At 49.7% G+C, this 23,873-nt stretch overlaps 7 protein-coding genes across 7 annotated transcripts; 4 read left to right on the forward strand and 3 right to left on the reverse strand.

Annotated features, from left to right (window-relative positions):
- Positions 1–8,807: 8,807 nt before the first annotated feature.
- Positions 8,808–9,381, forward strand: ACRALDRAFT_2027649 (uncharacterized protein; the record flags this gene model as incomplete). Its single annotated transcript, XM_071020479.1, has 3 exons — positions 8,808–8,924; positions 8,983–9,301; positions 9,332–9,381. The coding sequence occupies 3 exons, from the start codon at positions 8,808–8,810 to the stop codon at positions 9,379–9,381; spliced, it is 486 nt and encodes a 161-aa protein (XP_070875033.1).
- A 225-nt stretch (positions 9,382–9,606) lies between these two features.
- Positions 9,607–11,430, reverse strand: ACRALDRAFT_2042239 (uncharacterized protein; the record flags this gene model as incomplete). Its single annotated transcript, XM_071021231.1, has 3 exons — positions 9,607–10,695; positions 10,764–11,119; positions 11,214–11,430. 3 exons carry the CDS (start codon positions 11,428–11,430, stop codon positions 9,607–9,609), a joined length of 1,662 nt encoding a protein of 553 aa, XP_070875034.1.
- Positions 11,431–13,046: 1,616 nt separating this feature from the next.
- On the forward strand, positions 13,047–15,013 carry ACRALDRAFT_1081961 (uncharacterized protein). Its single transcript, XM_071019237.1, has 3 exons — positions 13,047–13,666; positions 14,025–14,196; positions 14,273–15,013. Exons 1-3 carry the CDS (start codon positions 13,656–13,658, stop codon positions 14,780–14,782), a joined length of 693 nt encoding a protein of 230 aa, XP_070875035.1. The 5' UTR covers positions 13,047–13,655; the 3' UTR covers positions 14,783–15,013.
- Positions 15,014–15,188: 175 nt separating this feature from the next.
- Positions 15,189–16,423, forward strand: ACRALDRAFT_1064005 (uncharacterized protein). The gene is made up of 4 exons (XM_071016894.1): positions 15,189–15,376; positions 15,521–15,698; positions 15,848–15,961; positions 16,076–16,423. The coding sequence occupies exons 1-4, from the start codon at positions 15,287–15,289 to the stop codon at positions 16,138–16,140; spliced, it is 447 nt and encodes a 148-aa protein (XP_070875036.1). The 5' UTR covers positions 15,189–15,286; the 3' UTR covers positions 16,141–16,423.
- Positions 16,424–16,581: 158 nt separating this feature from the next.
- Positions 16,582–19,748, reverse strand: ACRALDRAFT_1042933 (uncharacterized protein). The gene is made up of 3 exons (XM_071015286.1): positions 19,620–19,748; positions 18,452–19,486; positions 16,582–18,381 (listed from the first exon to the last, which is right to left on the reverse strand). The coding sequence occupies exons 1-3, from the start codon at positions 19,695–19,697 to the stop codon at positions 16,906–16,908; spliced, it is 2,589 nt and encodes an 862-aa protein (XP_070875037.1). The 5' UTR covers positions 19,698–19,748; the 3' UTR covers positions 16,582–16,905.
- A 1,014-nt stretch (positions 19,749–20,762) lies between these two features.
- Positions 20,763–21,504, forward strand: ACRALDRAFT_1057097 (uncharacterized protein; the record flags this gene model as incomplete). The annotated part of the gene is made up of 2 exons (XM_071015902.1): positions 20,763–20,799; positions 20,888–21,504. 2 exons carry the CDS (start codon positions 20,763–20,765, stop codon positions 21,502–21,504), a joined length of 654 nt encoding a protein of 217 aa, XP_070875038.1.
- A 249-nt stretch (positions 21,505–21,753) lies between these two features.
- Positions 21,754–23,180, reverse strand: ACRALDRAFT_2042244 (uncharacterized protein; the record flags this gene model as incomplete). The annotated part of the gene is made up of 3 exons (XM_071021232.1): positions 21,754–22,082; positions 22,176–22,926; positions 22,986–23,180. The coding sequence occupies 3 exons, from the start codon at positions 23,178–23,180 to the stop codon at positions 21,754–21,756; spliced, it is 1,275 nt and encodes a 424-aa protein (XP_070875039.1).
- Positions 23,181–23,873: the final 693 nt, after the last annotated feature.

The raw sequence follows: 23,873 nt of genomic DNA on the forward strand, positions 1-23,873 counted from the left end.
TAATCGTATAATCATTCCCCCCCTAAGGTTAGCTTCGTGACCTATTCTTATTATAGTCTTAACGACTCTCTTTACTCCTTATATAAACCTATAACACCGCGATAAGGGCTATCGCCGTTACCGTTTTAAGGTCTAGCACTACTTCCTTTATATCCACCTAGTTACCTAAGGCAGGTTGTATAGCGTTAAGAAAATCGTTAATCTAAATCTCCCGGGGGTTATTATATATCCCGATATTATAATAGCTTTAAAGCAGGTCCTACTAATTATCTAGCTAGGTAGCCACCTTCCTTAGGTTAGTAGGCGGCTTATTCTTATAAGGTCGTAGTTCTTTTAAGAGTCCTTTATATAGGTCGCGATATAGGGCGCGGCGTCGGCTTATACTGCTATAAAGATCTTTTTAGGAGTTATGCCCTTTATTAAGGCCTTCTATCTTTTCGTAGCGATCGACTCTTTTATTTATTTAAGTATACCGTTAATACCCTTCTAATAGGTCTCGTAGTCCTTACGATCCTCTTTTCATCGATAGTACTCTTCGTGTAGGCGGCCTTGCCTATGGCCGTTGGCTTAGAGATATTAATAGGGTGCCTGTTTATATTAGCGATAGAGGCGTATAAGGTAAATTCGGGACGGGTAGCTCCCTATAGGCGAGGAATTAGATCGTTAGGGCGTAAGAAGTCCTAGACTCTGTTACTTCGGGCCCTGACTTTATAGAGGCGTTGCTATAGCTCCTAATCTTCGTGGCTTATATAGATAGTCGTATTAGAGGTTATCGTTATAGCTATAGGCAGCTCGGCATAAAATAGCTTTAATAAGTTATTAAGCAAATAAGACTCTTAATTATTATAAATAGCGTATGACTTAATTACGTAAAAATAAGCGATCGATCTGTTAATTTAATTAACTCTATGCAATGAGTACCGGTATTTGTACGCCCCCTGTTCGGTATTTGCTATCCACTTAACCCTAAATAAGAAGGTAACGTGAGCGCGTGTATAAGTAAGATCTTAGCTATAAATATTATGTACCTGTACGAAGTATATATTAGAGTAGGTAATCAGGATTACGTGATATGTAATAAGGTCACGTGACTAGGGTATCAGGATTACGTGATGTATAATAAGGTTACGTGACTAGGGCATCAGGATTACGTGAGATATAATAAGGTTACGTGACTAGGGTATTAGGATTACGTGATATATAATAAGGTCACATAACTAGGGTATTAGGATTACGTGATATATAATAAGGTTACGTGACTAGGGTATTAGGATTACGTGATAAGGTCACGTAACTAGGGTATCAGGATTACGATATATAATAAGGTCACGTGACTAGGGTATCAGGATTACGTGATATATAATAAGGTACCTAGCGTAAGGACATTATATATTCTAAAGACCTTAGGGTTAATAAATACATAGGCAGAAACAGCAGTGATTTAGTGTTACAAACAGCGTACAACTCAATTACGTAAAAAATAAGCGATCGATCTATTAATTCAATTAACTCTATAGAAATCTCTAATCGTAGTGCTAGATTCCTGCCCTTATTCCTATAGCAGATCCACTCCCACTTTCAGGCCCGGAATAACCCGCTCCGGGCCTGCTTTAGGCCAGCCTATACGACACACCCCCCCTAACTAAATAACTATATAACAGTTACTTAGTTAACGTTATTCACAGGCAGGCGTCTTCTATCGATATATCCCCTTCTATAACGTCCACGTAGCTCCTATTAAACTTCTCTTCCAGCTCCTCCAGATACTCCGGTAAGATCTCCTCTAGCTTATTTATATAAAGGCGTCCCCGTATATCTATTACTCCCACCTATTCCCTAAAGCTTATAAACTTTTCCCTAGACAGGGCCTTAGTTAATCCATTAGCGATTATATCGGCGCTTATAACGTAACTAACTTTAATCCTTCTACTCTGCTACGCCTCTTATAACTAATAGTTATATATATCCACGTATCGTAATCGCGTATTTAATTAAGCGATCTCCGCCGTTAGCAGGCGTATCGTTTAGCTATTATCGTATCGTATCTTTAATCATAGATCGTCGAATATCACTCCTATCGCCTCTAACAGCCTTTTCGTGAATATCCCTTCCTTCGCACCTTATACCAGCAAGAGCAGCTCTGCCTTTATTATTAACGTTATCACCGTTACTTACTTATTAGCTCGCCAGGCTATTATGCCTCCAAACAGGCGTATCATAAATACTTAACTACTCTTACGATTAATTAAGTTATCTATAAAGGACACGTCGGTAAACACCTCGATAGAGTCGCCTCCGCCTAGTTCTAAGGCGTAGGTTTACGTGGCCAGCAGATATCGGATTAAATAATCGGCTACTTCGTAATACTAACAGCTTAGATTTATATTAAATCTATAGAGTCAAGATACTATAAAGGCGATATCGGGGCGTATAATCACTATAGCGTACAGGACTAATCCTATCTTTTATTAATAGCTCTTAATAGTGGTGGACTTCCCGGTATACGGCAGCAGCTCTGCCGGCTTTATAGAGCTTATGAGTTTATAGTTAGATACTATTAATAATAGATATCCTACCTTCACGATATAATCGTGTTATAATAGCTATATCCTCCTTAAGGGACGGTCCCGAATAACCTTAATCCTAAGGAACCACTATAGTGGCTGCCCGCCTTATAGGGCGTAGTACTCTTATAGGCTAGTAATAGCCTATTCTATCTTTTCCTTATAGTCTTCCTTAAAGCCGATCACGATATTATCCATATAGAAGAACAGGATTAACCCACGGCGTATAAAGCAGCAGGGCTCTTACGGCACCATCTTAAATCCGTCTCTTTTTAACACTTCTATAATATACTTTTACCATAGCAATAAAGACTCCCGCAGCCCGTATAACGCCTTCTTTAGTAATAGCAATTAACCCGGCACCGCGGTCCCGGGCAGGAACCGTATATATATATCGTGGGGTAAAGGGGCGTGCATAAAAGCGTTAATAACGTTATACTATATTAAGGATAGGTTAAAACAAGCGGCGATCGCTATTAACGATCTAAAGGACCGACCAGTAAGAGTGGCTATATATATATCTTCTAACAAGTCCTAATACTATTAATCTCTACGGACCACTAATCTAGCCTTATACTTTTATAGAAAGCCATGCTTATTAAACTTATAGGTTATTACTTATATATAGCCTAGCACTTAATACCCCTTCGCCCTATCTTTCGGCACCGTGATCCACGAGCCTATCTCTTTATAACTCTTTAGGTGATCCCTTTAAGCTTATCGGAATAGGATTTCGTATAGGTGGTTTTCGAGGTCTTATTAATTTCTCGGAGAGGCCGGTAGTTACTTACGGTATATCTTACAGGGTCTTTTAAATGCCTTTTTAATTTTTAACTTCGTTAACGGCTTACTATTTAAATTACGGACTAATAGGGTATATCTTCCTGCGTTAAAAGCAGAGATCTAGACTTAGTTACTGCTATAGCTTCGAAATTTAGCTCTCCCCTGCTTTATAGGCATATAGCCCGTGAAAGCAGCCGCCGTAAGCCCTGCCTAAGGAGGGGTTTCTGGTAGAGTTAGAAGGTGACTATCTAGGCGTTAGTAATCAATCGTGGCCGTGGAAGAGTCTTTTTCTAGCTCCGGCCTTATAGGCTCTATAAGCTCCTCCTACCGTTCCGGCCTCTCGGGCTTTATAAACGGTTCTACCCCCCAAGCCTCGAGGCCGGCAGGCGTAGCCCTTAGGAGAGGTTTATTAACCTCGTTACCCGACTAGAGAATAGGCTCGAAGTATGCTATTATAAACGTATCGGCTGCCTTATCGGCTGCCTTATCTTGCGGTTCGCCTTATTTAATTATATATGACTCTGGTAGGCGGATCTAATTAATAATATCCGCTAACTGCTCTTCTATTAATTAACGTAAATCGTCCTTTAGGGCTTCGAGCCTGCCGTTAAAATACTCTTATTCGTTAAAGATAACGTTATATATACGGACGATCCCGTTCCTTTAAAGGCTAGGAACCCAGATACGGTATATATTGGTTGAATCGTAGCCTATAAGGTAACCGATATAGGCCCGCGGCGCTAGCCGGTTTTAAAGCTTTCTAGACCTTATTAGAGCTGCTCTGGTTATAGGAAAAGCTTTATAACCAAAGGCCTAAAGGTGCCCTAGCTATGGCTTACGTTAATAGATAACTTTAAACAGGGTCTTCTAGCTAAGGCGTTATTTAGGCGTTCTGTTTTATATATAAACAGTAGTAGGAACGACTTTAACCCACAGGAAATCAGGCAATCGGGAGTGTATTCGTATAGCTCGTGCCTTCTCCACGATAACAGCCCTAGATCTTTCGGCACCACCGTTCTATACGGGGGTCTCTACTAAAAAGGACTCTAACTAGATACTAAAACGCTTAACCACGCCCTGTATTTCGAGCGATTATATTAGTTTATTATTATACTTAAAGACCCGTACCTGCCAGTTAAATTAACTCTAAACCTATCGGATATATTAGTTTATAACTATATAGATTTCGGAGGCCCTCTTTAACGTTATAATATAGCAGGCCACGAACCCGCTATATCGATCCGTGAAGAATATAATCCGTATATATCCGTTAGCAGTTAGTAGGAAATCCGTGAAATCGATCGCCTACCTCTTACCGGCGTAGCTTAGAGCTATACGGGTCCTCCGGCTAATCTAACGACCTATCTTCGATTAAGCGTAGGCGTTACACTCTACTATTCCTGGCCCCTTTAGTTTAACGCCCTATAACTACTCTTCTAGTTATTTTATTATATCAGGGCCAGCGTGCCCTAACCGTAGATACCATAAATTACCGTCGGCTTAGCTGGCTACTCTCTTAATCGGTTTTCGGATTAGTAGACTCGGGGCTAGAAGAGTAGTAGCAGCGGGGGCGTTAGTAACTAGAAACAGCTCTATAACGGTTTAATTATAATAGACACTTAGCTTATAAAGGATTAATCGGTCACGGCGGCGTATATAATCGTTTAGTGGCTCTTAATCCTACCAGTAACCGTTCTACCGTATCTTCTTATTAGAGACTAGGTTATAGACAAAATCTTCGTAGTAGGCTACGTTTTTTAACCGGAACTTTATCGGGCCGGCTATTCCTTCTATTATAATAATAACGTCTCTATATCCTTAAATCGGCACCGTTATAGTGCCGGCAATTATAACGTTATCGGGACAGGCCGGTCTATAATCCGTAAATCTGCTTCTATTATAGAAAACGTGGGATATAGCACCTAAGTCTAATATAGCGGACTAACGTAATAGATATATAGCTGCCGAAAAGGCGGCCGGCGGAGCTTCTAGCCGGCGTGGCTCGTAACGGACGGTATTTAGCGCCTTACCTTACGCAGCTCCTATAAGCTTTTCTAGCTTCGCGGTCCTCTTAAAAAAGACTTCGTTATTATTACCGGCGGCTTTTATAGCCGTATATAGTCACGTCTCCTCGAAGACTTCGTTGTTATTATCGCCGTTACCGCCGCCGCTACCGACTTCGTTATTATTATCGGTTACTTTATATTCGGTAGCGGCGGCAGTCCTCTTCTTCTTATTCCGGGACCTAATCTTCTTTATAGCGTGCTATAAATCCCGGTCTATCCTAAGGGACTTCTCCACGAGCCTCCTAATAGGGTCGTTAGCTTAAAAACCCTCCGGCGCTAACTCCGGGAATAGTATCCAGCAGCCCTGCAGATTATAGCCGCGCTGATAGCACGCGGGGCACTTATCCTTATAGAAAAGCGATTACCGGCGCTTAGAGCTTATACGGTTAGTTAACTTACCTTTAGGGTAGGCACTACGGCCCCGCTAGGCTCCGGTCCGGTCACCGCTTCGGTTAGCCCTCCCGGTCCGTTACGGCCCTTTATTATCGTCGCCTTTACCTAGGTTTAGGGCCGGGAAGGCTACCATTCTATAGCTTCGAGTAGGCGGTACGTTAAACTATTCCGCCGCCTTCTTCCCTTCCGCGACAAGGGTTATCACCGTCACTATTTTAAGGTCTAGCGTTACTTCCTTTATATCTACCCAGTTACCTAGGGCAGGTTATATAGCGTTAAAGAAATCGTTAATCTAAATCTCTCGGGGCTCGCTATATATCCCGACGTTATAATAGTCCTAAAGCCGGTCCTGCTAATCGTCTAGCCAGGCGCCCACCTTCCGGGGGTTAATAGGCGGCTTATTCTTATATATATCGTAGTTCCTTTAGGAGTCCTTTATGCGGGTCGCGATATAGGGTACGGCGTCGGCTTATACTACTACGTAGATCTCTTCGGGGGTGGTGCCTTTTATCAGGGCCTTCCGTCTCTTCGCTACGATAAACTCTTCTACCCACTTAAGCATACCGTTAATACCCTTCTAATAGGTCTCGTAGTCTTTACGATCTTCTTTATATCAACGGTAGTCTTCGGTATAGGCGGCCTTGCCTATAGCCGTTAGCTCGGAGATATTAATAGGCTGCCCGTTAACGAGTACCGGTCTTCCGCCACCCCCTGCTCGGTCTTCCGGGTCTTCTCAAACCCTTTCAGGCTAGAATGATCCACTACCCTGCATAACCCGAAATTAGGTGTATTTTAGAGGTATTTCGAAGTACACAAACATCCATAAAGGAAAGAGTACGAGGAAGAACACGCCAAAACACTATGCCTAAAGCACGAAAGCATAATATTATTATATTCGTTATATTCGCGCGGCAGCTGCTACGGCTAGCGTAGCTACCTACTGCTATAAGAGCTGCTGCTGCCGTAAAAGCTGCTGCTGCGTATAGAGTAACGCGTTTAAAGGTAAAGGTGAAGGTGAAGGTGAAGGTGAAGGTGGAGGAGGAGGAGGAGGAGGAGGAGGACGAGGGATAAAAAATTTATAGTAGACCCATAATTTGATGTGTATCACGTAATACCATATCACGTGATATATCACGTAACTATTACGTGATCTGATATTTTCGTAATACGCGTCTAGTATAGTGATTATATAATTTACTAGTCACGTGACTATCTTAGTTATATAGTCACGTGACTCGTATATTTCTTATAACCCATTTCTTACTTTGTACGAATATAAAGAAATAAAAAGAACACACTCTCCTCCACATACCATATTATTATGGGTGGTCCTCCTTGTTTCCTTACGCGTTTCGCTCTGTTTATGCTTGTGTACATCGAAATACCTTGAAAGTACAGCTAATTTCGGCTTGTGGGGATGTAGTGGATCATTCTAGCCTAGAAGGGTTTAAGAAGACCCGGAAGACCGAGCAGGGGGTGGCGGAAGACCGGTACTCCCCGTTAACGTTAGCGATAGAGGCGTAGGAAGCAAATTCGGGACGGGTAGCCCGTAGCGGCCTAGGCGCTGGATCGTCAGGGCGTAGGAAGTCCCAGACTCCGTTACTATAGGCCCTGACTTTATAGAGGCGCTTCCATAGCTCCCAGTCTTCGTGGCTTATATAGATAGTCGTATTAGAGGTTATGGTTATAGCTATAGGCAGCTCGGCGTAAATAGCTTTAAAAGGTTATCGAGTAAATAAGACTCTTAATTATTACAAACAGCGTATAACTTAATTACGTAAAAAATAAGCGATTAATCTATTAATTCAATTAACTCTATAGAAATCTCTGATCGTAGTGCTAGATTCGTGCCCTTATTCCTGTGGCAGATCCACTCCCACTTTCGGGCCCGGAATAACCCGCTCCGGGCCTGCTTTGGGCCAGCCTGTGCGACATTTAGTGGCTTAAGATATATAGTCTTAGTTGCAGAGATTGAGGCTTGTCGTGAGGTATACTGTAGGTACGCAGCATATACGGCCAAGATCTTGCTTATGCACGCGGTCGCGTAACCTTCCAAAAATGGATTGAGTGGACAACAAATAGTGAACCGGGGGCGTACAAATACCGGTACTCGGAAATCTCTAATCGTAGTGCTAAAATCCTACCCTTATTCCTGCGGCAGGTCCAACATTGAATCCCACTTTCGGGCCCGGAACAACCCGTTCCGAACCTGCCTTAAGCCAGCCTGTGCGACATGTAGTGGATCATTCTAGCCTAGAAGAGTTTGAGTCGACCCGGAAGACCGAACGGGGGGGCGGAAGACCGGCACTTGTCCGGGTTGACACGGCCAAGGACCCTTTCGAGCTTTCAAGCATTCTCGAATAAGCACGGAAATGGAGCATCATTGACTATTCAGTCTCAAAAAGTCAAGTCCATGCTGGCTTACGTGGGCCCCGGCCATCCGTCGTCACTCCGAGCGTTGCAGACAGTACGTTGTACTCTCGTCGACTTCGTAACACGCAGGGATAGGGTGGATTCTGTCGCACGGCAAAAATGGCACTTCACGATTGACTCTGACAAATAACCGCGCAGGGAGCCAAATACACCCACTAGGTTCTCTCTTGGCCGTGATTGAAACAGTTGGTTGTGCATACGGAACTCCGTTTCCTCCCCTGTCTATGGGTGGTTGAGAGACATCATGCGTGTCCAGCCTTTGGATTAATACGCCTTGGCTACTCACCAACGGGCACTCCCCATCACATCGTTGTCCAGGGTCAAGTGAGACCCCGCTCGTAACTAGCAGAAAATCAGACTACGCTTAAAATAGCATGCGCCCAGTTTAGTGGTTGGACCGTATTCGTATGTATAACATGGGAGAACATCCGGCTGTCGACGATGTCAAGTCAACGCAAGTCAACTCTATTTGACATACGCTCAACATTGCAGCTCTCTAGTCTTTCTTTGCGTGAAATAGCCCTCACAGGTCCATTAGCTCTCCGGTTTCCATTTAGCATCATTTTCAATGACTTCCTCTGCACCCCCAATCGCCATGCTGGCTGAAGGGTTCGACGGCGACCCCATCCGCCACGGCAAGCTCTACGTGCAGTTGCACGAGCGAAAGGCCCTTGGCGAAGCCTATGTGAGTACCTTCACCAACATACCAACATGGATAAGACTACTTATCTAACCTAACTAAGCACTGGGCCCTCCTCCTCACCGATGACGAAGGCGAAGGCGCCACATTACACCACTGCACCGACCGCAGCGGCCAATGGGTGCACGAAATAAAGTACTTCCCCCGCGTTTTCCCTACCGCGAGTACCGTCTGCCTAGCTGGAGTCGGCTTCATCCCAAAGGAGCAGCGCGCCGAGGCCGAGAGGATTCTAGACGAGATCGAGATCCTGCCCGTCGGCAGCAAAGTAGCATCAGGAGAGCCATTCAACTGCCGTACCTGGCTGAAGATGGCCGTCCACCAGTTAGATCGCGCTCGCGTGATCAGTCTTATTTCCGACATCGGTATGTAAACTACACTAGATATCCACGGAGACGTGATGGGCAGACGGCGAGATCTTCCTAACGATATCACAAATGTGTAGATTATCTGGAGACAAACATCAGGATACTGGCTGGTCAGCTCATGCGGCAAAGGTCCGTAGCTCCAGTGCTGCCCACAATCTATGACCAAGCTTGATAATACAGGGCGGCACCTACGGAGCGAGCACAGTGCTTCAAGTCGCCGAGGTTGATGCGGCGCCAGCGGCTAGACTGCTAGCAAAATAAAGAGATCCTACCTCAAGACCACACATGCGTGATAAATCCTATCATAAATACGCCCACAGCCGATCTTCGACGGCGACCTCGTACTCGAAATCCTGCGCGTACGGAAAAATATGGGAGCAGACATTCTCCCACCGCCGCTGCGGAATGGTCCCGTGGAAGGCTGTGAGCTCCCAGTAATCCGGATACCAGCCCGCATTCTCCCAATCAACAAGCCCGACCAGCCGGCCCCAGCTATCGACGATTATATTGCGAAGAGCGAGATCGCCGTGGCTAAATCTGATAGCATGTCCTGTCCTCTGCACCTCGTTAGGGGCTGGCGGACGACGTGTCAATAGGTAATCGTGGAAAGTAGCCTCGTCAGGGAACGGGCCATGGGGTTCGTATGTAGTCCCATGCGCCTTGTCGATGCGATTGTGTATGCACCCACCGCCTATGCTATTCGATATAGCGGCATTCGAGAGACCCGGCGGTTTCTGGATGCGCCGCAGTTCGGCGAGGTATGTACTTAGGTCCTTTGCTAAGAGCACCAGCTGCTCGTCACTGAGAGTTGCGTATAGTGATTGGGCCGTGACTCCAGGCAAGCGCCCAGTGATCATGTAGCTCCGCCTTTCGTTGAAGACCAGGTCCAGCGGCTGCGGTACGTTCAGGTTTGACGAGTTTCTGATCAACTCCAACGCGCCAAACTCGTTCTTGGCCGCCTCAATGGTGCTCGTGGTATGCGTCTTGATGTACATGCCAAAGGGGAGCTGCTGTACATAGAACGATGCAGACCGGCCGTAGATGGCGCGTCCGACGCGGGCGAGCGCACTATAGACTCGAAAGCGCCATGACTCGGGGGAACGGATCCAGAAGAACCAGATAGACCAAAAGATAGGGGTGCCGGCCGTTCTAAGAAAGGCGGACAGAGGTAGGGAGAGGCGGGAAAGAAGCGATGGACGAAATGGCACTACCTGACATGTGGCTAATAAACGAATCGGCTCGGCAAAACAACCCGTCGTCTGCAATGCTCGACTATCGGGCGATTCGAGATCGGGACCGCGGTCGAATACCAAAATGCCACGGTCATTGTTGAACCGTCCCACAACAAGCGGCATACTAAGGCCGTAGGGGCCTTGAGTAAAGATCACAAGCTTTGATGCCCAGTTAACTTGGCTGTGCAAAACACGGTCATTAAAACGGCAGTAGGGCCACGACTAACCTTGTGGGGATATCCTTCCATAGGTTCGACTCTCCAAAACCCCAGGGCAAACGTTTCTGCGGCCGACCTGAGGACAAGCCAATGGTTGGCGAGCGGCGACTCGATCCTACAGCCAGCGCACACCCACTCGGCGATGTCATCACCAAGAAATGCATAAAGAATTTCGTGCAAGGGCCGCGGCAGGTTGCCTAGTTGTCCTAGCGATGCCTCGGGAAGCTGCAAGATCGGATACACAGCCAAGGGGTCACGCCAAGTGCCCTTCCGTCCGGTGAGTCGGCAGGTGTTGTCCTCGCGCCTCCTGATAGTGTCCGCGACCCACGCGTCACGCAGCGGCTTCCCAGGCCCGCTTCGTTCGACTATGACAGGCGAGGGAGAGCGCAGTCAGCTTTACCGAGAAATAACGAGCTGTTGTAGGGCGAAGTGAACGGGGAGGGTCTAGCCATTACTCACACAATCTGACGAGCTGTTCCCAGTCAGCCAGAAACGCGTCAATAGATGTCTTAGCGAGGGTGCCGTCCGGCGTGCCACATCTTGCCCAGAGGTGTTGCGCTGCGCGCTCGCTGTCAGCGGCCCGCTGAATGAAAACAGTCAAGAGCTCGTCGTAAGGGTAGGGGACTCGAGCGGCACGTATTGCGCCCACCACGGCTTCGGATTCCATCGCGGACATGATTGCTGTTACTATTCGCCGGACAGAGGTGCTGTGACGGGAGAGACAGAGGCTTTGAAGTCGGCGGGCAACTCGTACACTCTGTGGAATGGGCGGTAATGGTAATACAGGTGTCGGACACGCAATATCGTGACAAAAACATGTACAACGGTTGCAGGCGTAAGTTTCGGACACTTAAGTAGATACCGATACCCACGCGACAGGGGTGAAATGTGGGTACCTTCTGACCCCTGTAACAGGGCAGGTACAAAAAGACACTTTCTTTCCTAGTATCCCTTTTACCCCGTCCGCTTTATCGCATAATAGCAGGCCTATTCGCGGCTCCCGATTGGTTTTTTGGGAACCTAGTGGAGACAGTACGTACAGGTGCCAAGGGGCCCCAGCCAGCTAGCAGAGGCCGTATAAAGTATCGGGAAGTGGCGCACCTTATTCGTACGCTTATCTCAGCAAGCTCAGACCACCCTGGGGAGAGGAGTATAGCGTAGGCCGGTAATATACGAAGTACATACAGGAAATGGATTTATACAAAATTACCGGTATGGTACGTATATATAGGTCCGTTTTAGCAGTCTGGCCAATCAGAGGCTTTTATTCTATTTATCGTATTCTCTCCCGCAGGGAGGTCTGAGTCCCGAACGCAAACAGAACCGTGATAGCTAAACGCTAGTTCTATCGCGTTTATTACGAATAACCATAATATTATCGTTTTAAAAGTCTGCCTAATCGCTTAATTTAACTAAGCCTAGGCTAATCGATTTAATAAGTTAATCCAGGATCCTTTAAAGGACCGCCCGGTCGCTTAATTCAATTAGGTTAATCCGGGTCCTTTAATTAGGTCCTTTAAGGTCCTTTAAAGGACCGCCCAGTCGCTCGATTTAATTATTAATCCGGGCCCTTTAAAGGACCGCCCGGTCGCTCGATTATAGCAACGTCTTAATACATCACTAAGCCTATTATCTAAGGATCTCCTATACTCGACGATCCTTAGGCTATAATTATTTTTCTAGTATCTACTCTAGAGGTCGAGATAAGGGGGGTCGTCGTCGTGTTAGGGATACGTTCGGCTATATAAAATCACGATAGGGTATCCAGGCAAGATAAAATAGGTAGCCTACGGGTTTAAAAATAATATAGGATAAATATTCGGTTATTTAGCTCGCTTAGATAAAAAGAATTAAGGTCGTGATATTTTTTATTATTATCTTATAGTAGTTTAAGAATATACCCTTATTTTTATTCTTATACTTAAGCGTTCGGCTATCACGACTAACTCTACGTTCGCTCCTTAGACGTTTTTCGTAGGCATCTCAGAAATACCAAGTCAATATACCTTTTATAGCGTGTGGCTCAGGTTTACACCTATTAAGTGCATTTTTTTGCATTTATATAACTTAAGCAGAACTATGTCACTATATACACCACGAATCAGCCGCCCGCTATTTCCACGCCTAGAATCAAAACGTCTGAGCTTGCTGAGATAATCGTACGCACACTGTACTTATCAGTACCTATACGAAGTACTCTGTACCGCTACGTAATTGCGAGTTAACTTGTATTTGCTAGAGTACAACTCGCCGATTACTAGGCATCCAGCCACACTGCAGTCGCCTCGCACTCTCATCTCAACCTGAAATCCGGTAGAGGCAATCAATCCTCTGCCTCAGTTTCCATTCTCCTCCACAAATCTTTTCCTTGTTCACCACGCTATCCACCCTCGGCCACCTAGACCCTAGCCGCGTCCCTGATCCCTGAGCACAAGGACTGCCCCACATAGGGAAAGGTGTCAGAACCACCAGAACCAAGCCGACCGTACTCGGGCCACCATTCTGTCGTCGACGTCCTCCCTTATACTCGCGGCGGCTTGCCCATACGTTGTGCTGTGATCTGCAGGAGTACCCTCTCATCTCCCAGCCACCCTTTACATTAGTCGCCGCCGCCGGCCGGACTCGCCGTCATTTCCATCGCCCAAGTCGAGGAGCCGTCTACCTGCGAACACACCTTGCTGTCTCTCCCATCTTTACCGCACCTCCTGGACAGTCACCGTCCCCCAGGTTTAGAGACAGGGGGACCCTTCGACCAATCTCCGCCCCACCCTCACTTACCCTACCTCGATTCCAGAGCCTCGCTGGTGCCGCCCATTTCCTGCTGCTCGCTCGGTCCGCCTGGCTGGTTAGAAAATTCGCGGCCTTGAAGGGATCTCGCATAGAGTCCCTTTCCATTCTACGATGTCAATAAAGTACGTCTTTTAGCGGCCCCTTTGCCTCTTAAACCCCATTTCCCCCCCTCGACCATCCACCCCTTACCTCCTAGGCTTCCGCCGCTTCTCAACCGTTTCTTGATCCCTTCCACCTGTCTCCCTTATTATATCATATTACCCGTATTCTCCGCCTATTCCGTCCTACTATCTATCACCGACGGCTCGGCACGAGGTGCCGTGCCGCCGCAATCTATCCGTTCATCTCCACCTAAACCCTGCGGGGCCCGCCCATCATGTCAGACCAGTACTTGCAAGAGCAACATGCATATCATATCGCGCGGAGACTTCAGAGGGCGAAGCCCGCCAGAGCCAACTCACAGTCTAACGATAACCTTAGTTGGGTCACGCTGAGGGACAACGGCGACATTGTTCCCTTGGACAACGAACGCATCAGGCTCAGGATCAACAAGGTCAGCCTCGACCTTACCGTTCCCAAGGCCCTTCGGCAGGGGCGCGAGCCGTTCTCTCGCAAGAGCGATAACGGCACTGCCTACCTTACCACAAGACGAGTATGAGTCCGTCCAACTCAGACCAATGGCATCCCCCAAACGTAGCTAACCGTTCCTGACCTTCACCTCATCATAGGTCATATACATCCCATCTCAGCCGACACCCGAACTCAAGTCCTTCCAGGCCTGGATCCTGGACTGTCAGGACAGCTACGTTCATTCACCTCTGATCGGCGCCTGGTACTGGGCGGGGACCGTGCGGCCCAGCCCGGGTGGTGGTGTGCCACCCGATATCCCGCGACTCAACCTCAAACTGACCTTCCGGGAGGGCGGCCACTATGACTTTTATCAGCGATTTGAGGAGCTCAAGGAGAGGATGGAGCACGTAAGGCAACTGCAGCAGGAGACCGGCCAGTTCATCAACATACCCGACGAACCTCTGCCGACATACGAGCCGAGACAGCCAGGGACTTCGGAGTCGAACAATCTCGACCCCAATACCCTTGCTTCCCGATCCCGGTCGACCAGTTCTGCAAGCCAGAACATACGGCCCGACGAACCTCCTCCCGCCTATGAGGAGGCCCAGGCGCAACAGCTAAGTATGCGGCTAGAAGGGCACATTCGAGACGAAGAAGAGCGGTCATGAGCGGTTAGAGTATGTCGACACCGAAGTTCTGTCGACCAATGCGTCGAGCATATGGGTGTCGATACTTGAGGTGGTTCCAGTCTTTTTATGTCGGAGCTCAAAAGCCGACAATCATACATTTATATTAGGTAGTTTTCTGCTCGTTACAAAGGCTTCAGTATCATTTCTTCAATAGCACTACAGCGTGAAAAGAGGGAATTCATCCTTCCTATGACGGTCATTCATGCTCTCTGAAATCCAACTGCTACTTTTTAAAAAGTACGAATATGTGTTACCGTAAACGTCCTTCGCAAGGGAGCCGTTATGAATTACGTGACAGATTAGTCACAACAAAGTCACGTGACTTTATTCGACGGCTTCTACACGAGCCAATCAAAAAGGCTCAATTCAAGATCACTTTTCGCACCTCGAACCTGGCTACGACCGAGAGTCCCGACATCTTCCCTTCCTTCCGAGACGGAACCCACCGACACCGAGCTATAGACGACCGCATCACCGACCACAATGGGTATCTGGGACCTTGTCACCGACCTCGCAGAGGCTGCCATTCCATGGAGCACAGTGGAGGCTGAGGCGCCCGCCGCCGAAGATCAGGTACGCACTAACCTCGGCTCTATTGTGCACACAATTTCGTGGTCGACGAGTCTGTCCTGCGACAACTCCAGGACTATGATACGATACTGTGGAACCGAATGATTGTCTCGACTATGGGAAAGCTAACACGATTTTGAATTCTAGGCTGAGGAGGCGACCGAAGAAACCAGCACAAAGGCCGAGGAGTCCGCGGAGGCTTCAGCGGAGGCGGAGCCCGAAGCAGAGGCAGAGGCCGAGGAGGCTGAGGAGGAGGAGGAAGAAGAGGAGGACGAGGAAGAGGACGAGGAGGAGACCGTGGACCCCAAGGAGAAGCTTGAGGAAGGTTAGTTTGGATACCCTCCCCCCACCACGCGATCCCTGGCTACCAATGTCTGTTCTTATGCTCTGATATTCGGAGCGCGGTTCCCCAATGGAGGCACAGGGCAATCGAATGATTTTGACTCGAGTATGGGCTGACGCGTCGCATTACAGAGTGCAAACAGTCAAAGGTCTGCGCCGAGCCGAAGCACCACTTTGACGAGTGCGTTGAGCGAGTCACTGCCGCCGAGGGCGAAAGCGGCCCCAAGGAGGATTGCGTTGAAGAATGTATGTCGCGCCCCCTTCCCTTCAAACTTTTGACCCCGCCTGGCTATTCTGTTCCTTCTTCAAGCATGTCCCAAATCCGTGTTGAAAGACGCATGCTGACATATGGCCGTTTAGTCTTCCACCTCGCCCACTGCGCCACCACCTGCGCGGCGCCCAAGCTCTGGGCCCAGCTCAAGTAAAACGACACCCGTACACCCGGCATGCCATTTCATTCCCGCACTGCTACACCATGCCTTCTTCACCTCGAGATGCAGGCCCTTATCCTCTACGCTTTCCAATCCATCTGAATCTCAAACTGGACTCGGTGTGCCGTGCGGGGTGTTTTGTCTGCCCCGTGAAGGGCCAAGGACCCTTGTATAGCAAGCTCAATTGTTGTGGACAAATATCTGCATCTGTCTGCAACGTGGTTGCATTGCGCTCGACTAGTGTATCATACCTACTGCATTGCCCTCGAATAGACATCTCTATCCTCCCACTTATGCCGCGTGCTCCTGCTTTCTTATCAGATGCTCGGCCGTGTTATCTCGCCGAGTACTCTGCGTTGACTTGCGCCTAATTGACTCCTTTGATCGAAGTAAAATATAGTCCCTTCCGTCACTACTACAGCTAGGGGGCATCATGAAATGATGACATATATGGAGAGAATGAGAAGAGCCATGGCTGGCCGAGAGCATTAATGGACTGTTAGACAATGCAAGCTACTGCTATTCTTTCCATAGGTCTACCATAATCTTCTACTGAAGTTCTGACACAAAGTAATATTGTCTGTACAGGGTATCCCGTCCTAGTCTTATCAATATCCAAACGAAGGGCGCCAAAGGAAACAAAGAAAAAAAAGCAAAGGCGAAGCGTTGTCCTCCCAGTGGAGGAGAGCATCGCATGCGTCGCCCGCCTGCTGCACGGGTAGGATGGCTGGCAAGCCCTTGAATTTGAAAGGTGCGTCGCTAGACATTGCGCTGGTTCGAGGCGGCATCTCTCTCTGCGATCGACTGGTCCTCCAAATTAGACTCAGCACCCATGGAAGAAAAAGGCTGAATAGGACTCTTTGGTCTCGCCTCAGGTGTCCCGCCCGTGGAATGGAGCGTCATCATGCTGGCAGTATCAGCCTCCTTGGCGAGACTGAACGGCATGGCGATACCGTCTAGAAAGGGACGCTTCCCGGCCACGCCCGTTTCGGGGACGTAGTCGGGACTCAGCAACTCGGCAGACTCTCCAGCTTTCCCTTCTTCTTGTCTCTTCCTCTCGCTCTCCTTGCGCATGGCGAGGAGGCTTACAATCGGGGTCCGCTCATCCAGCTCCTCGTCCTGTTGAGATGTCTGTTGCTCGTCGATGACACTTCGTGTCCTGGGACTGGCGGAGGGCCGTTCTTGTCTGGGAGACAGCGGCGAAGAAGGACCAGGTTCGGTTACCGGGGATACGTTGTCAGAGGAGGGCATCCTACCGGGGCCGACCTCGTCAGTGGCCACGGCCGCATCTGATGATTTCTCGGTATGGTGCTGCTCTGCCGTTCTCTCCCTCTCCACAGTCATTTCGTCGTGCTTGGAGCCCCAGAGGGACCAGACGGCGAGTCCGATGCTCTTGGTTGGCTTCCTTGCTTTTTTTCCATAGACTGCCCTTCGCCGCCCCGCGAGAGCCGTCGGCGGAGGATTCTCGCCGTCTCCATATCCGACGAACCCCTCAGCCATGTCCTTGATGATCTTCCGGTGAACTCTAGCTCGTGTACGAGCATACTTAGTTTCCCATTCTTTCTTCCTCGCCAGCCATCTACGGACCGGTACCTCCTTGGCCACGCCGATCTCTCGGGGGTCTATATTGCATGCCGGAAGTTCGGATGGCGCAGGCAGCGGGTATATGATACCGCCCCGGGTTACCTTTTGTCGAATCATGTGGTCCCTGAAGGGAGGCAAGGTATCACCGGCTTTTCCGATCCGGGCATCGGCAGGAGAGCTGTCCTTATGGGGGTTCTCGGCCATTCCCACATCCTGCTGCATGTTCTCGCTACCGGAGTCGGACTCGGAACTGGATATCACAGAAATGGCGTCATCGTCGAGAATGTCGATAGCGGCCTTCTGAGCTCGAGCGAGAGCCCAGGCGCCGAACTGGGCGATAGAGCGGTACATATACTTTGAAGGTCTTGTGAAACTGAGTGTCGGTGCGACATGACAGAGGCCATCCCAGACTTGTAACTGAACATTCGTCGGCTTGTATTTCTTGAGAAGCTCCTTGGCTGCAGAGTCCATTCTTTCGTCGGGCGGTGCATACTCGGTGGGGTTGGCACATTTGTGGGCGAGATAGATCTGCTCGTCCCGCAAGATCTCTCCACCGCCAACCATAATCAGCAGTGGAGGAAGCCCTCCCAATGTCGGCTGAGTGATCGGGCTCACCAGAGGATGGGATAGAAGTTGGTTGGTCGTGTACATCTGCCAAGTTGTGAGACTGGGAAAGATAACGAAAGGAGGAGAGAGCTGGGGTTGAGGGTTCAAAAAATACCTGAATCTGATCCTTCACGACAGTATGCTTCCCGTCAATGGTAACCGAGAGATGAACCGATGTCTTTGGAACTTCTGGGGCCGAGACGGTCAAGTCAGTTGCAGTACCGTCCAGTGTTTGTCCAGCAGCTGGTTCCATCTTGAAAGGGCTGGCCTGCTTCGCCTCGAGGGTGTTGGTCTTGGTCGCTTTCCCGTCCCCCGCGCGCTTCTTTTCGGCCTGCTCTTTTATCATGGCCATGTCGTCCTCGTTCGGAGGCGGCCAGGCCCGCGACGGTTTATGGTGAAAGCCCGACGACGGGATATAGTCCATGGCGTCGTCTTGGGCCACGCTAGGGAAGGAATGGGTGAGATCTACCCAGGGGCTGATTAGAATGGCGCCAGCGGGTAGGGGAATGCCCTGGTCGCGGAGAGTGCACATGACGGACAAGATCATGCCGCCGCCGGCCGAATCACCGGCGAGAAGAATGGTGCTAGGTTCCTGGAAGCTGAGAAGGTACAGGTAGGCGGCGAGACAGTCCTGGAGGCCGCAGGGGAAGGGGAACTGGGGAGCAAGGCGGTACTCTGGGGCGAAGACCCTGGCCTTGAGCTTCCGGGCGTGACGTTGCATCTGATAGCGATGTTCGCCAACGCTGCCGAAATAATAGGCGCCGCCGTGGACATAAAGCATGACGCGCCTACAGGGTTGGCCGCTCCTTTTGCGCTCATGATAGTGGGACCTCATCTCAATCCACTCGGCCTTCAGTGGGCTTTCGGATTGTCTCCATTGCCACCAATTGCGCCCGCCAACTCTTTGAATTCCGTCCTCGCCGAGCTGGGCTTGGAGCAGGGAAGCAGCCTCCTCGAGCCAAGAATTGGGAATGACGACGTCCTTTACGCGTACCCATTGCGGTCTGGGTACCCATTGGCCAGTGAACGACTGGAGCTCCTCGAGGGTATGATAGGAGGCGAATTGAAGGAACGATCGGATGAGATTTAAGCCCTCGTGATACGAAATGCTCGCGGTTGGCTTCTGTTCCAGCGACTTGCGGTTGAGGTACTAGACAGACACGAAGGGGGAAGGTCAACAACGGATGACAGCAGAGAAGCATAGGCATACGAAGGGCGTTTCATGTCACTTAGGCCCGGAGGCAGCCCAACGTGATCAATCTCGAGGGAGTGGGGTAACTTACATGAGATAATAAGGTGGAGATGACTGTAGGTGTAACAGCGAAGGACACGGAAACCGTGCTAAGCTTAAGGGGGTTCATGCCGCTGAGGGGAGGGCGGCGACGTTGGTCGGCCGGACAAGGACCCTCAGGCGATGGAAGTAGACTTGGTCAAGCAAACTCTCATCGCCTGTATGGCAAGCTGTGTTCTCATCCGCAACTAGGAGGGGAGTTGATGTAAGAAATTGTGAGCGGGGCCACCGAGAATATACATCTATTCGTACGAGCGAACATCACCGAGAGGAAGGCGAGCCCCTTGATTATATCATTAAGGTGCTTGGTCAGTAGATAGATATAGATAGGTAGGTATCGCGTATCGTGGGTGTGTCGAGATGGATGAAAGGGAGTCAGGTACCAAGAAATAGCGTACGGAGTCGGTGCTAATAATTGGGCAATAGCCAGGGACTAGTGATGTCATTTGGATCTTGGCGCCCCTTACTAATTGGGTTGTCCCTGAGGATGACCATGGCCGGTACAAGCCGGTACATGTGTACATACGAATATGTACATCTGACTCGGCCAAAAGAGAGCGATTCAATATTAACGCGCATTTGCACTGGTCAGTCGCCTGTTTGCGGAGGTCGGTCCTTGAATCCTAGTGAGCCTTCCCTAGGGTAGAGTCACTGCTCAAAGTGAAGCCAACGCGTTTTATATTCACTCTTAGTTAGCGTAAGGTTAAACAAAACGCAGGTCAACTAAAAAGAGGCCGGAGTCGGTATTCGAATGGTAATGGCCTGTAGGATGCGAGGTCGGAAACTCCGCGTAGGTACATCCCCTCCTACCAATGGATGAGACCAGAGGAAGAAAGCGTACTTCGTATGTACGAAGTACCTGTTTGCTTATTATAATGAGTTTGGCTGTGACTGTACGAATACTTTGTCCTTGGAAGGGCAGCGCAGCGTTGAAGGGCAGTGGCACGGAGAACACAGTGTACCCATACAGTCTTATCAGCTATGCACACGTTCTGACGCGGGGCGCAAGAAAAAAAATTGGGAAAAGAATACACAATTTCGACATGAGGATGAAATGTCATGGACCCCTCATATGCAACAGGAATTCCAAATGTAACCAATTTTGAACATAACACATTCCAAAAGAAATAAAAAAATGGCATCCGCCGGCCCCTCAGCTGCTTTCACAGCAGGTACGCAATCCGGTCGTCTTACATACCAGAAACCTGTCTGCCCTCCATGCCTAACTTCGTCAAAACAACTAACACACCCCTGTGCCAGCCGATGCGCAAAAGAACTTCGAACAAGCCGTCGCCCTGTCCCTCCACCTCTGGCCCGCCCTGACACTCGCCGTACAAAACGGATGGGGAGGTGAAGACTCCGCCGACAAACGCGACTGGTTCGCCGGTGCCGTCTCCGACCTCTTCGCCCCATTCGACAAGGTCGTCAACGCCGTCGCAGTGCCCCGCGCCGATTCCGCAGGCTCCGTGCCCGAAGAACCCGACGCGCCGTACGTCGAAGAGTTCCTCTTGCAGGTCATGGTGGACGAGTTCGAAGTCGACATTGACGACGATTCCGCCTACGATGTCGCCCAGGAGATTGTGCGGTTCAGAACCGACTGTGCCCGGGGCCGCTTTCACGATGTCGCCGAGCTGAGGAACAAGTGGGAGAGTCGGAAGGGGAAGAAGGTCAATGTTGTGGCACAAGCGAACCCCGATGCAGATGACGACGACGACGACGACGATGACGATGACGACGATGGCGAAGGCAGTGACGGCCGGGAGATCAACAACGACGTTGATATGGATGAGGCCCCGCAACTTGTGTCTGCCCCGAAGGAAAAACCCCCACCCGAAGTGGACGAAGACGGCTTCACCAAGGTCACGAAGAGGAGATAGTTCTGCACGAAACTTGCCAATGAAATTCAAGGTATACGTATACTGATATACTAAGAAGGCCATGACATGGATTATGTATGGCCTACGGGAGCTTGAGAAGTATAGATGTTGCCTTGGTGCGGAAAGGAAATAATTCACCTCAAGTCACCCAACCCTGGTGGGAAGTCCAACCAGCATAACGCCAACCACAGATGCTTCAGATGGAGCCAGAAAAAGTACACAAAGCATCGCTTGCCCGAGCCGTCAGATCTATTCCCAGTCTTCGTCGCTGTCATCCGCCTTACCCGACTCCTTGGGACTGCTGGGTGCTTGACTGGCAACGCCAGACGCTGCGCCGACCACGTCGTAGCTAGCCTCGCTACTGGCCTGCGACTTCTCATCGTTCGACTTGCGGGACTCGATGGGCTTAAGGGAGTCTGCGGGTGCTGGTGGCTGGATGGTGGAAGAAGATGCCACTGACGCCGGTCGGTGTTTCTGGGACTGCGCGGGCTTTTTCTGGTCGGCCTTGGACTGGGTGTCCTCGTCGTCGTCATCGTCCGAATCGTCGCCCCATCCGATATCGTCCTCGACAGACGCGGCTGGCGGCGGTTAGCCTCATGCATCTCGCGCAATCAAGGACAGAGAGAATAGCGTGGGGGGAAAAAAGAAAAGAAAAGAAAAGAAAAAGTTACCTTGAAGCAAATCTCGTCGTCGGGCCTCGGCTGCATCAAGACCGTGTCTCAGGAAATAATATCGTGACCAGAAATCGGCATAAGGCAGCTGATCTGGGACGAGTTTCTCCATGGTTGATCGAAGTTCGGGGTACTTGGCCAGGTCGTCGCTGATGTCCGACGTCTTTTTCTCGACATCAAAGTTCTTTGACCACTCCACAAACTCCTGCGTCGCTGGGTCCCTCGAGAAACTGTCCGCGCTGGTGTGTATGGCGTGCAGTTGCGCATCCTGCCGGGAAGCGTGGATGACCCGCTTGCCTTGCGCATCCTTGCTTTCGAAGAGCACTTTGCTGTCGCCCCCTTGGTTGTTCGAGTCCGACGGAGGGGCGATGCTGACGGCCTCCTTGAGGAAGTTGCTGATGTTGGTGCCAAACCGTAACAATGCCTCGTCCGCAGCATCCTCCGCCCTTTGTAGGTCCTTCAACCGCTTGGCCGCCTCAGCACGAAGCCTCGCCAAGTACGTCTCCTCCGAATGACCGGTAACTTCGCCTGAGCCTGAAGATCTCGTATTTGTGGGGGTCGCCTCTCCCTTCTCGTCCACATCTTTCTCCTTATCACTCGCGGGTTCCCCAGTCGTCTGCGGTGCCGATGTTGTTATCGAAAGACCTCTTGTTCGGGAGACAATTGTCTCTTGAAGGCTGTTCAATCCCTTGGCCGCATCCTGTCCGAGATCGGAGACTTCCTTTGACGCTTCTCGGTACACCGATTGTCCCTGGGGTCATGGTCAGAGAGAGTAGGGAAATCCGGGACAACACAAGGACGAAATCATGCCTGTTTGACCGCATTACCCAAGAAGCCTCCAATTTTGACGCCCCAAGCGCTGGTCGAGATGGCCTTGTAGGCTTCCTGCAAATCCTTATCTAGGCTAGACTGTTGTTCCGAATTGGGATCCTTTGACTTGTCCTCGGTCCTTTTGTTGTTTCTTGAGAAGTCCTCTTGATTTATGTGGTCATAGGCTAAGTCCATGATGTCTGTCGAAGCAGGACTGCAAAGTCCAGTGACCGTGATATCGTTCGGAGGGGGTTGCCTTTTTTTTCCCTGCGGTCTGGCTGAGAAAGAGGTAAACAGATTTTTTCTTCTCTTCTTGTTAAATCCAATGGGTCCACGTGCGTATTCTCGTCCCGATGCGTTGTTTGCACTTGCAGTTGCGGATGGTCAGGGAGGTGAAGCAATAGCCGTCGGCGATCCATGTCGGTCGCACAGGTTCCACACCACCGTTCCCTTGTAGAGGTGGTCAATGCGCGATGACTGAGCAGGCGCACGTGATGAGATGCGTACGTGTAATTACAACGTACATAATTTGATTGAGTACCTACTTCGTACGGTGTGTACCGGTAGGTACTTCGGCGAAGTTGCGGAACCGCAGGTACTAATTTTCGTACCGGCTCCCGGCTCCGTCCAAAGCTTGCGTTCGAGGTCAGAGTGGGGTGAACCCCAGCCGGTCGCGACTCGATGATTGCATCACCAGACCCTATTCCAGCACTAAAACAAACAAACCACTCCGCTTCCCCTATCCGGCAGAGACGAGAACAGGAGTCGCTTCTGAAATACCAACATACGAATATACGTTGTACACTATTGCGTTCCTGGTCGTGTAGCTCGCCATCGCACGACGTCGCTAGATCTGGGGTTCCTTCTCCACCTTCGCTTATCCCTACA

Source organism: Sodiomyces alcalophilus (genome assembly GCF_042370955.1).
Source record: "Sodiomyces alcalophilus JCM 7366 unplaced genomic scaffold ACRALscaffold_4, whole genome shotgun sequence".
NCBI lineage: Eukaryota > Fungi > Ascomycota > Sordariomycetes > Glomerellales > Plectosphaerellaceae > Sodiomyces > Sodiomyces alcalophilus.

What these genes read in the sequence shown, in the direction of transcription:
- ACRALDRAFT_1081961 (XM_071019237.1), top strand. An exon ending in CCTACCTTACCACAAGACGA is followed by an intron (nt 14,197 to 14,272) that starts GTATGAGTCCGT and finishes ACCTCATCATAG; the next exon opens with GTCATATACATCCCATCTCA.
- ACRALDRAFT_1064005 (XM_071016894.1), top strand. Translation starts at nt 15,287, where the DNA reads ATGGGTATCTGGGACCTTGTCACCGACCTCGCAGAGGCTGCCATTCCA. An exon ending in CAAGGAGAAGCTTGAGGAAG is followed by an intron (nt 15,699 to 15,847) that starts GTTAGTTTGGAT and finishes GTCGCATTACAG; the next exon opens with AGTGCAAACAGTCAAAGGTC. An exon ending in GGAGGATTGCGTTGAAGAAT is followed by an intron (nt 15,962 to 16,075) that starts GTATGTCGCGCC and finishes ATGGCCGTTTAG; the next exon opens with TCTTCCACCTCGCCCACTGC.
- ACRALDRAFT_1042933 (XM_071015286.1), bottom strand. Translation starts at nt 19,697, where the DNA reads ATGAACCCCCTTAAGCTTAGCACGGTTTCCGTGTCCTTCGCTGTTACA. An exon ending in TCTCCACCTTATTATCTCAT is followed by an intron (nt 19,487 to 19,619) that starts GTAAGTTACCCC and finishes GTGTCTGTCTAG; the next exon opens with TACCTCAACCGCAAGTCGCT. An exon ending in TCGTGAAGGATCAGATTCAG is followed by an intron (nt 18,382 to 18,451) that starts GTATTTTTTGAA and finishes ACAACTTGGCAG; the next exon opens with ATGTACACGACCAACCAACT.